Below are 12,250 nucleotides of genomic sequence, written 5' to 3'. Positions count from 1 at the left end.
TCTATGCTCTACCCCAGCCCTTTCCAGGTTGAGACAGGGTCTTGCCAGGTGCTGAGGCTGGGCTTGAACTTGCCGGGGAGGTGCTAGGCCCACGAGGTGCCAGGTCTCGTCTGAATCCTTGTGGGCAAAATAAGGCACCACAAAAATGCACTGAAATGCTCACTCTCACCAGGACGGGGGTGGGGGCTGGGGGGTGCACACCTGCACCTACTCGGGAGGCTGAGGCAGGAGGACCATGGGGCACTGGAGCCCAGGAGCAACATGGTGGGACCCAGTCTCAAAGAGAAAAAAAAAAAAAAGAATATCCCCCGCCCAAAGCAACCAAAACCCCCTGGCTTCCTTGTGGTCACAAGTACCACTTTCAGCAGGCTGTGTCATGACTGGCAGTGAGGGTTTGGTGCCGGTCACTGTGGATGCCCTGGAGGCAGAGGCTGCCAGCTGCCTGGTACTGGCTCAGCACAACACAGGTCTGAGCCACCACCCTGGTCTGAGAGGGAGGCTGAAGGCTGAGTGTCGGGCCTGTGGCAACTGAGCAGAGGGTCTCGGTGGAGCTCTACTCGGTGGGGGCAAGCTCTTCTCTACCAGCGGGCGGGGCAGAGAGGGCACGTTCAAGGGCAGGACACGCTCCTAGGCAGTGCTGTGCGCAAGGAAGCCCGCGGCAGGCCCTTGGCCCAGCTCAACACAGGGACGAGGTATTAGGAAAGCCATTCAGCTACGGCTGGCATGAGAGCAAAGCCCTAAGACAGAGCAGCGTTTTTAGTGGCCAATTCAATTTAGGAAGCCGCAGGCCGGCCAGGGCCCTGGGAGCAGAGGCGGCTGTTGCACTCGTAGGGGGCCTGGGGGACTCACAGGATGAAGGCGCGGGGTTTCTGGAGCCGACTGAGGGACTGGAGAAGCCTACGGGGGTCCTCGCCCTGCCAGGGCAGTCCTTTGATGCTCTTGATGATTTGGTTATGCAAATCGCTGAGGGGAGGAGGGGGACCCAGTGACAGAGAGAAGATAGAGTTAGAGCCGCAGACCCACCACCTCAGGGTCCCAGTGCCAATCGGGATGTCCCTAGGCCACCAGAGCAGAAACATGCAGCTGGGCACTGCTGGAGCTGGACACTACTCTGCTCCCTTCACCAAGGGGGCCTTGGTCAGGAGTAGCTGCTGTCCCTGAGTCCTGGAGCAAACGTCCAGCAACACAGCATCTCCAGTCACTGCAAAGGTCTCCTAGTGAGAGCCTTCTGGAACCTGAGGACCCAGCGAGGGGCTGCCCGGGTCAGACCGGGAGGCTCTGTGAAAGAGCCGGCTAGCATCTCTCCGAGTCTGTGGTTAGGTACCGTCTTCCCAGTGGGCTTCGTGAAGGCCCTGGGAGCAAGGGATTTGGATCTGGGTACCGTGGGTGATGCTGCCTCACCTCCCAGGAGATGCTGGTTCCTGGGGATATTTGCGTGGCCATGGCTGGTATGCAGGGGCCACCAGCCTCTGGTGGGCAGAGGGCGGGCTGCTACTCCACACCTACAGGGTGCTGGACGCCCCACTGCAGAGCATGACCTGAGAGACCCTGGTTGGAGGGCAGGGTGACCCCAGAGAGTTCCGTGTGCCCCACTCTGGCCTGTGCCCCACAGCCACGAGCGCACAAGGTCAATGGCTCAGAGGAGCCAATGATCAGTAACGATCCACATCTCAGTTACAGATGTCTTCAATGAAACTTTTGGAAATGATTCTTTTTCTCTTTTTTAAAGATTTCTCATTCCGTATTTTTTTTTTTTTTTAATTTTTTGCAGTGCTGCGATGGGGCCCGGGGCCTGGCGTGTGCTGGGCGAGTGCCCTGCCCTGAGCTGTACCTGTTGCCCTCCAGTGACCCAACAATGCCTGTCTCAGCTCCGGGCGGTGCGGGGAGGACCCGATTGCAGCCCTCCTCTGTGCTCCATGCACCGTGCCAAGTGCCCCAGCCACACTTACCTCCGCTCCGTCACCCTCCAGGGAGGCACAGAGCAAAGACAGCAGAGGTTACATCTCCTGGCCACTCCTAAGTGACCTCCACGTAGCTTACAAGGGGTCATGGCTCAGCCCACCCCTTCCCCCCAATCTGGCCAGACATGGCAGGGGCGCTGCCCGCAGGCCTGTGTGCCCTGGTGGCCTCAGGAGACGCTCCTCTCAGTGTGCCTCCCTGGTCTCGGGTTCGAAGGCCCTGCTTCTACTTACTTCTTGCTTTCATAGAAAGCAATGATGTCCTCAAAAGCGTTAATATCGAACTCCTCAGAGCAGTCAAATGAGAAATCTAGCACTGAGCCGCTGCAAGGGAGAAGCTGTGTGAACTTAACGCACGCTGGGCAGGGCTCGCGGCCCGGGCCAGGCCCTGGGCAGGCCCACGCTGCACATGCAGGTCACAGGCCACTTCCGGGGGAAAAGAATAAAAATGAAAAAAAATCCCCGAATGTCACGTGATCAAATGGAGGAATGTGTTCTTTCATTTGCCCCCATTTGGGTGAAAAAGTGAATTTAGAAGCAGTTACTGAGAGTGGGGGTGGGGTCAGACACAATGTCTCCTCCAGACAAACCACACACAGCTCTACCTACATTCAGAATTTTAGGACTTCTTCTCTGAAGAAGTTTTGCTTCAAAGGACTTGAAAACAAAATGACTTCTTCTTCTTTTTTTTTTTTTTTAAAGAAATAGCTTTTTCATTTCAAAAATTTAGGGACTTCTTCCTTGGGAATTTGTGAGTTTTGGAAAGGAAGTCAGGGATTGGACTGCCCCAGGGTCTTTGCACTTGTGTTCCTCACAGAAGCCACCAGCACACTCTGCGTGCCTTTCTCATGTGGCTTAAAGAGTTCCTTTTCTTCTCTTCTTTTGAGATGGGAGCCTCACTCTGTTGCCTAGGTCATCCTCAAATTCAAGCCAGCCTCCTACCTCAGCCTCCAGAGCCACTGGAACCACAGGCCTGCACCATGACACCTGGCTCCCAGCCTTTTTAATTTTATATTGAGACAGGGTCTTGCCAGTTTCCCAGGCTGACCTAGAACTTACGATCCTCCTGCCTTGGCCTCCTGAGATGCTGGGATTATAGGCGTGTGCCACCATACTTGAACAAGGCTACTATCTAATAGTTTCAGTTTGCACAAATCAAAATCCTGCTCACCGGTATAGTTTTTCTGATGGGGTGTTGGCTCCTCTTGGCAGTTCTCCCAGGTGACTCTGGGCACCAGGGCTGCCCATACCTGCTGGGGACAAAGTGGGTGTTACTTGGAAGGGCCTCCCAGGGCCCAGTGGCCTTATCTTTTCTGCAGAGACTCCTCTTTGATTTTTTAAATATATTTTTGTAATATTTTTAAAATATTTTTTGGACATTGATATTTTGTTCATTTACTTTTATGTGGTGCTGAGGATCGAACCCAGTGCCTCACGCATGCTAGGCAAGCGCTCTACCGTTGAGCCCCAGCCCGGCTCCTCTTTAGCCGTTTTTGTTGGTTTTTGGTGCTGAGGGTGGAGCCCAGGGCTGATGCATGCTAAGCACTTGCCGTCCACTCAGCTCCACCCCAGCCCTGGTTGACACATCTTAAAAAGCAGCTTGTGGGCTGGGGACGTGGCTGAGCTCAGGCCCTGGGTTTCATCGCCAGTGCCAGGGGGAGCAGCAGATTGTCATTGGACTCTGCGTAAAGCAGAAGCTGACTCTTCACCCCAAGAATGGGCGCTCCTTCCCTGCCCTTGGGAGGGCTCCACCATCCTCCTTAGTCTACACCCAGAAAACGGAAGCCCCTGGCTGGCCCTGAAGTCGAAGTCCACGAGTGGAGTGTGGAGGTGTGAGACTGAGCCGAGCCACTCAGATGCGGGGCCTCACGCTCCTCCAGGAAAAGTGGGGACGTGGCTGTCTGTCTTGAGGCTCATGTGAGGTCAGGTCACACACCTGGGCCCCTCCATGTCCACAGGTTCTATATGCTCAGATTAACCAACCGTGGGTCAGAAATATTTGGGGAAAAAAATGCATTTTTCTAGTCAATAACAATACAGCATAAGAATAATGAGCAACGTGCACACAGGGCCAATGCCACAGTAAGTACTCTAAGTCACCTGGAGATGATGGGAAAGTCTGAGAAGCCAGGCGCAGTGGCACACGCCTGTCATCCCAGTGGCTCAGGAGGCTGAGGCAGGAGAATCATGAGCTCAAAGCCAGTCTCAGCAACTTAGTGAGGCCCTGAGCAACTCAGTGAGATGCTGGCTCTAAATAAAATACAAAAAAGGCTGGGTATATGGCTCAGCGGTGAAGCACCCTTGGGTTCAGTGCCTGGTACAAAAAAAAAACTCTCTGAAAGGACATGTGCAGGGCCTGTGCCAACACTAGGCCAGTGTACAGAAGGGACGGGCCCGTGGAGTCTGGATTCTGGGAGCCCCTAGGGGACCGAGTGCTGGTTGCAGTTTCTGTTGGGGACGATGGCGGCAATCTCGAGTGAGCGAGGGTAGTGGTTGTGAACATTTCCTAAATGCTGCTGACATGTTCAATTTAAATCGAACTGTGAATGTCCCCCTTGCAACAATGACGCTCGGCGGAGTAGGTGGTCCCTAGGCTCCTACCTGCAGCCTTCTCAGCTCTCTCGGCCCGCAGACGCCCGGCCTCCCGCATCACGGCCATGGCCCGGATGGCGGCCCGGAGCACGGCCCAGCGGAATACAGCCACGGGCTCCATGCCGATGAGCTCCCGCACGTAGGAGCTATCACTGCCCCGCAGAAGGGCCACGATGTCGGGACGCATGTAGTCCATGTTTTTCTCCCGGAAGTCCTGGTAGGGGATGATGTGGGTGGTCACCCACCAGTGTCACCCACTGACACTCAGAGGCTGGGGTGGGCAGGGGTGGCCTGGGGGACAGGTGCCATCCCAGCAGCAGACTGCCATTCCTGAAGCGAGGGGCTCGGGTACTTCAGCAGGGATTCAGGGCATGTTCCAGATGAACTGGCAAGTGCCCCAGGGCAGGGCCCTCCATGCGCCGTGTTCCAACCACACGTGGCTTTCTGGCGCCCTGCCAGTGGCTGCCGGGTAGACACGTACCTTGATTTGGTATTTCACTTTTCCCGCAAAATGCTGGATGATGAATGCGGGTTCCATGACTGGGGTGCCCAGGAAGTACTTGTTGTCTTCGTGCTGCTGTTTGAACTTGGCCAGCAGGGTCTGGCTCGTGGCGTGGGGGAAGCTGGGGAGAGAGTGAGATCTTTAACCGACAGTGGCTAGTGACCTGCTCTGTGTTTCTCGTTGCAGCCTCTGGGCGGGTGCTTGGGGCCAGCTACAGAGCGCTCTATGGGCAGAGGGCAGGGGAACGAGGACGGAGCAGGGAGGTGGCCTCAGCTTCGTGCTGCGTGCTGAGCAGGCGCCCAGATTGTGATCCTGCCACTGCACCAGCAGCCACACCCAGGTGCCAACGAGACCCGAAGCTCAGGTGCAGGTGGCCCCTTCTGTCCCCTGTGGCTGTTCTCTAGGGGGCTGGAGGGACCACTAACCGGGTTTGATGGTGTCTGTAGACACTCGTCCCAGGGGAGGCCTGGACCTGGGTCCACTGTGGGCAGCTCTTCACAGTGATCCCAGGAGACAGTGGCCCCCGCCACAGGGCCCTCTGCACCTGGACGTGTGCCCTGGAAGGTGTCCGCCCTGCTCCCAGCTGGAGAGGCTGCAGGGGCAGAACAGGGACTCCTTGCACCTGGCTAGTCCCGCTTCCAGGAGGGCAGTGCCACGCCTGGGCCCAGCCTCACCACAGGTGTAGACAGCGCCACGGCAAGCTGCCAACACGGGCTCAAGGCTTAACCGGGTGACAGGGGAGGTTCTCCACTATCAGACCCATGGCTTCCCGGGCTGTGGAAAGGGTATGAAGGCACCAAACCCGCCGTCATCAGGACTGAAGAGTACCGTTTCAGAAAATCCCAACTGATGCATATTAAAAAAAAAAAAAATCCCCGATGAACAGAAACTGCAAGTCAGAAGAGGGACCGGGCTTGCTCACAGGCCTGGCCCTTGTCCCGAGTTCCCAGGCTGTGATGACACAGTCCCTCCTAGGACCTTGCTCCCACCCTCTGATTCTGGACCACAGTGGCAAGGGGATGCGTCTGCCTGCCTGGGCGGGGACTTGGTTGAGGCATGCAGTGTGCCTCCTTTCAGCCCTGTGGGGACGTCACTGGCAAAGGAGGAGCTACGATAAAGATGTGTGCATGTCTTCACCCCCAGCATCTGTGGATATGATCTTATTTGGAGACAGGTGTGTGTGTGTGTGTGTGTGTGTGTGTGTGTGTATGTAGAGCTGGGATGGAACTCGGGACCCCAATCATGCTACGCAAGTGCTCCACCACTGAGCCACATCCCAGCCCTTTTTGTTTTATCTTGGGACAATGTCTCACTCAGTTGCCCAGGCTAGCCCTGAACTTGTGATCCTCTTGCCTCAGATTCCCAAATAGGTGGGGTCACAGGCCCGCGCCAGGTGCCTAGTTGAAAACAGCATCTCGAGAGTTGTACACATTTAAGGTTGCCAGGGTGGGCTTAGTCCAGTGTGACCGATGGCCTCTTAGGAAGAGGAGACAGGAAGGACAGGGACATGGGGCGCAGGCCATGAAGACACAGGCAGCAACTGAAGTGATGTGGCCACAGCTGCGGGATGCCGGAGCCCTGAAGCTGAAGAGGCAGGAGGCATCCTCCCCTAGAGGCTGCGGAGGGTGTGTGACCCTGTGACACCTTGATCTTGGGTTTGTGGATTCCAGGACCCTGAGAGATGAGACTGCTAGTATTTTGGGGGGCAGGGTATTGAGGGGTTGAACCCAGGGGTGTTCAACAACTGACCTATGTTTCCAGCCCTCTTTAAAAATTTTTGATTTAGAGACAGGGTCTTGCCGAGTTGCTTCGGACCATTGCTGAGGTTGGCTTTGAACTCATGATCCTCCTGCCTCAACCTCCTAAGCCACTGGGCTGACAGGCGGGGGCCCCTGTGCCTGGCAAAACTGCTGTTTTAACCTCCCTGGTTGGTTCACTGGGGCAGCCAGAGGGACTAAGGCAGTGTCTCCTGATTTCAGTGACGGCAGTTGGATTACTGAGAATGAGGCGCTTTTTAGATACCCTTTCCCGCCTTCAGGGTGCCCTGAGGATGGTGTGTGGGGGGGGTCTGGGCTCAATGGGGAGTCCACAGCAGGCAGTGCCTGGGCCCCGTGTTCACATATTGTGCTGCCCTTTACCAGCATGTGCCAACCCTGATCCCTGCGACTGGAACCAGGTCCACAGTCCTTCACTGGAGACTCCCGCAGACACTCCAGAGCGCACCGATGAACCCGAGTGCTTCCTTTCCCGGCAAGCACGCAGTACGAGCATCCTGTGCACATGAGCTCAGGGTCTGTGGCCAGAGTGTGGGCAGCTGAGAAGTCTGCAGGATGGTCTGGACTCAGGGGTCTAACTGGGCACCTGTGTGCAGCCGTGATGGGCGGGGGCGGACAGGGCCATGGACACTCACTTGCTCTCCTCGTCCAGCAGGTGGAAGAGGCCGGTGGGCTTCTTGCTGATGAGCTGGATGCAGCCCACGTTGTCCGTGTAGTCGATGTTGTGCCAGGCGATCCCCTCCCCCTGGTACTCCTCCTGCAGCAGGGCGGGCACACAGGCTGTCAGTCCACACTAGGTCGCTTTACTCTACTTGCTGTGCTGGGGATGGAGTTCAGGGCCCTGCTGGCTGGGCGAGTGTCGATCCCCTGAGCTGCACCCCCTCTTCAGACACCAAGACCCTTGAATGCTCAAGTATCTGCTACAGTGTATGTGTTATGTGCCACATATTATATTGCATTGTTCAGGATGAGAAAAAGAATCTATACAGGTTCAGAACACTCAATTTTTAATTTCCATACTGGGGATTGAACCCAGGAGCACTCTACCACCGAGCTACATCCCCAGCCTTTTTAAAACAAATTTTATTTTGAGACAGGACAGGGTGTCACTAAGTTGCTGAGGCTGGCCTCAAACTTGCAATCCTCCTGCCTCAGCCTCCGGAGTTGCTGGGATTACAGGTGTGTGCCAATTTTTTTGGGTGGAAATTTTCTTTCTTTTTTTTTTTTAAAGAGAGAGTGAGAGAGATAGAGGTAGAGAGAGAGAGAATTTTTTAATATTTATTTTTTAGTATTTGGCGGACACAACATCTTTGTTTGTATGTGGTGCTGAGGATCGAACCCGGGCCGCACGCATGCCAGGCGAGCGCGCTACCGCTTGAGCCACATCCCCAGCCCCTGGGTGGAAATTTTCAATTCAAGGTTGACTGAACCTGTAGATGCATAAACCACAGTCACAGAGGGCTGACTAGACTGAACATGAACACTTGTGTATAAACAGGTTTGTTCACATAGAAATATACGAAAACAAATTATACTAACATGTCAACATGAATATATTAATAATTACATGAAGATATTAGATAAACTAATAATCATCAACAGAAAACAAGAATGGCATGTTCTCCAATGTCGCCCACAGCATCATGGTGCTTAAAATCATCACACTTAGAGCCCCTGGGGCGGCACACGGTGTTTAAAGGGCCACAGGCCAGTGTCTAGTGCTGCAGTGGGAATTAGTGGGTGGGGGCCAACAGCACTTTATTTATGAACACAGCGGGTGGCCAGATCTGCCCGAAGGCGGGTTTGCGAGCCCTCCCAGGGCTAACCTGTTCAACAGGAACACAACGCAAGGGACCTGTGTAACTTCACATTTTCTAGTAGCATCACTTTTTCTTTTCTTTTTTGGTGGTGCTGGGAACAGAACCCAGGGCCTCACCAGGGCCTCCCGTGAGCTAGGCAATCACCTACTACTGAGCTGCACCCTCGGCCCCCAGTAGCCACATTCGAAAAGTCAAAACCAACCAGGTGAAATGAACTTTAAGATAACTTAACCCGGGCTGGGGATGTGGCTCAAGCGGTNTTTAAAAAAAAAAAAAAAAAAAAAGATAACTTAACCCCATACTATGGTCTGGATATTGTCCGAATCTGTCCCCCAAGGATCCATGTGTTGGACGGAGCCTTGGTCCCTAGTGTGGTGATGCCAGGAGGTGGCACCATAGAGGAGGAGCCCAGTTCAAAGTGTTTGTCATCGAGGATGTGGCCCTCAGGGAGAAATGACAAATCCCCCATGAAATCCTGGTCAGTCTCCTGGGGTGGTTAAGACTGAGCCTGGCCTCCCCAGACTCTGGCTTCCTGTCCTGCCATGTGATATCTCACATCCGCGCCTGCTCTCATGCCATCCACTGTGATGTGAGGTTGTCAGGGAGCCTTTGCCAGAGCAGGCACCATGCTACTCTCAGCCTCCAAAATGTAAGCTAAACAAACCTCTTTTTTTATAAAGTACCCAGATCCAGGTAGTCTGTTATAGCAACAGAACACAAACTGATACACCCCATATATTAAAAAACTGGGGAAATCAAATAAAAATTGATGGAGCTATCTTGTATTCGTCCCTGCCCCCTGCAGTGAGCCCTCAAGGCCTGGTGATACTGCACACTTCCTGCACAACTCAGGTCCAACCAGCCGTGTTGCAAGTGCTCTGAAGCCAGAAGGCTTGATGGTAAAACCAGCTAAATATTTACAGAAATCCCCCAGAATCACCAACATGAGGGTAATACAGGGCACGACCACGACTAGTACTGAGAAGACATTAAGGCAGAACATTGCCTTCACTGATCAGATCACACCCTAGGTCAACTGTTCTTCACCTGTTGAAGGGACTTTTCACACCTGGGCATCAGAGGTCCAAAAATGATCTGAGACTTAATACCTCCCAACATGTGCCTCATCTGGGGCTGGGTGGGATTTTTCTCAATTTTTCCTCTGGCACAGAAAAATTTCAGGGCAAGTTCGCCGTGTTCTGCGCCCCCAGGGAGATTCCAGAGTGAGCTCGTTCCATTTTCCCTTGGGCACAGCCACTGTGCAAGGCAGCGTGGTGCTTTCCCCCAGAATGAAACAAAATTACCAGAGGACCCAGCAACCCCACCTCTGGCCATGCACCCCAATGAAGGGAAAGCAAGGCCCAAAGGAGACAGCCGTGCTCACAGCAGCATCATGCACACGCCCAAACATAGCAGCAACCCTGTGTCCACTCAGCAGATGACCAGATAAAAAAAAATGTGGCCCATCCACAGTTACTTAGCTTTTAAAGGGAAGAAATGCTATACAAAGAACTCAAATACTCAGCACCGAAAAACCCAAATAATCCAATCAACAGATGGGCAAAGGAACTGAACAGGCACTTCACAGAAGAAGAAATACAAATAAATGATGAACAAATACATGAAAACATGTTCAAGGTCTCCAGCAGTTAGAGAAATGCAAATCAAAACTACACCGAGGGGCTGGGGCTGGGGCTCAGTGGTAGAGTGCTCACCCAGCACTGGTCCAGAGCCACCCATTCACACGTGCGAGGCCCTGGGAATGATCCTCAGCACCACATATAAATTAAGGTATTGGGTGCAACTACAACTAAAAAAAAAAAAAAAATTAAAAACAAAAACAAAAACAAAACTACACTGAGATTCCATCTCACTCCAGTCAGAATGGCAATCATCAAGAATACAAATATATGTTGGCGAGGATGTGGGGAAAAAGGCCCACTCATACATTGCTGGTGGGACTGCAAATTGGTACAAGCACTCTGGAAAGCAGTATGGAGATTCCCCAGAAAACTTGGAGTGGAACCACTGTTTGACCCCGCATCCCACTCCTCAGTTTATACCAAAAGGACTTAAAATCAACGTAACTATAATGACCAGCCACATCAATGTTTATAGCAGCTCAATTCACAATAGCTAAGCTATGGAACTAACCTAGATGCCCTTCAACAGATGAACGGATTAAGAAACATGGTACATAGACACAACCATATTACTCAGCCATAAAGAAGAATGAAATTATGGCATTTGCTGGCAAATGGATGGAACTGGAGACTATCAGGCTAAGTGAAATAAGCCAATTCTAAAAAACCAAGGCCAAATGTTCTCTCTGATATGTGGGAGGTGACACACAACAAGGAGAGGGGAGGAGGGAAGAGGAGCTCACTGGATTAGACAAAGGGAAACGAAGAGGAGGGAGCGGGGACGGGAACAGGGAAGACAGTGGGAGGACTGGGAGGAGCGCTCCTGTAAGGACACACCATCAGAGCCCCGCATTTCACACACATCGCGTATAACCCCAGTGGGAAGTTGTGTTCCGAGCACGTGTGACATGCCCATGTGCACCTTACTGTCACGTAAAACCAAAAATAACAACAGAAGAACTGAAAAAAAAAAAAAAAAAAAAGGGAAGGAACAGCTGACACATGGGATGCCATGGAGGGACCTGAGGACGCTGTGGAGGGAGACCAGCTGGTGCTCCAGGGTCCCACAGGTGTGAGGTCCAGAGTCGCCAATTCACAGAGAAGGTGGGATGAGGGCGGTGGCCAGGGCAGGGGACCAGGCAGAGCTCAGCGGGAGGATGGGAGGTGATGGAGACGCCTGTCCCCGTGGCTATCGTGGGGTGACGGTACTGACGCACCTAAGCTCAACACTCAACCACGGCTCAGATGGAAGAATTCTTCCTTCTTTCTTGGCTGCACTGGGGATGGAACCCAGGGCCTCCGGCTCCACCCCGGACCGGCTCCTAGCCCCCGACGGTCAGTCTTAGGTTATGTGCGTTCAGCCACCACGGGAGAAAAGAAAAAAACCCAAAAAGGCCTTTTTCTTACCTGCTCTAGCTTAAAAATGTGCTGATTGAAGTAATACTGGAGCTGCTCGTTGGCGTAGTTGATGCAGAACTGTTCAAAGCTATTCCTCTCAAAGTCTTCAAACCCAAAGATGTCGAGGACCCCGATGGACAAGCACTGGGGAGACGGAACGTGGCAGTTAGCAGCAGGTCCCCCCACAAAGTTGACCTCAGGAGGGCCTGGTCTCATGAGCGGCGACCTATTTGGTCCCGGGGGTCCCAGGTTTGGCTGGACACCCTGCAGTCCCCAGTGTGGAACTTTTCGGGGGCAGGGTCTTGCTATGCTGCCCAGGCTGCTTCAGCTTCCTGGGGACGTGGGATTCCAGCTTGCGCCGCCGCTGTGTGGGCCACCACCATCACGCCACCAGTTCTGAATAGGAAGCCTGTAATTCTTTTTTTTTTTTTTGCGATGCTGGGGATGGAAGCCAGGACCCTGGACATGCTAGGCAAGTGCTCTAGTGGTTATTCTGTCCTGGGCCCCTCAAATTCTCCCAACTGTCTTGGTCACTGGGCCTACCCCTGGGGAGAACTGGCCT

The 12,250-nt window shown here is 53.5% G+C and overlaps 1 protein-coding gene across 1 annotated transcript in view; it reads right to left on the bottom strand.

Moving 5' to 3' along the window:
• Myo9b (myosin IXB) overlaps positions 1-12,250 on the bottom strand; it is an 82,642-nt gene that overhangs the window by 23,640 nt on the left and 46,752 nt on the right. Inside the window, 6 exon segments of the mRNA XM_015489229.2 lie at positions 850-963; positions 3,130-3,208; positions 4,560-4,764; positions 5,032-5,173; positions 7,463-7,584; positions 11,698-11,832. Coding sequence (XP_015344715.1) covers positions 850-963; positions 3,130-3,208; positions 4,560-4,764; positions 5,032-5,173; positions 7,463-7,584; positions 11,698-11,832 — 797 coding nt within the window.

This window comes from Marmota marmota, unplaced genomic scaffold, assembly GCF_001458135.2.
Source record: "Marmota marmota marmota unplaced genomic scaffold, marMar, whole genome shotgun sequence".
NCBI classification, from domain to species: domain Eukaryota; kingdom Metazoa; phylum Chordata; class Mammalia; order Rodentia; family Sciuridae; genus Marmota; species Marmota marmota.
Note: the sequence above shows the minus strand (reverse complement) of the source record. Positions and strands in the feature narration are given on the sequence as shown.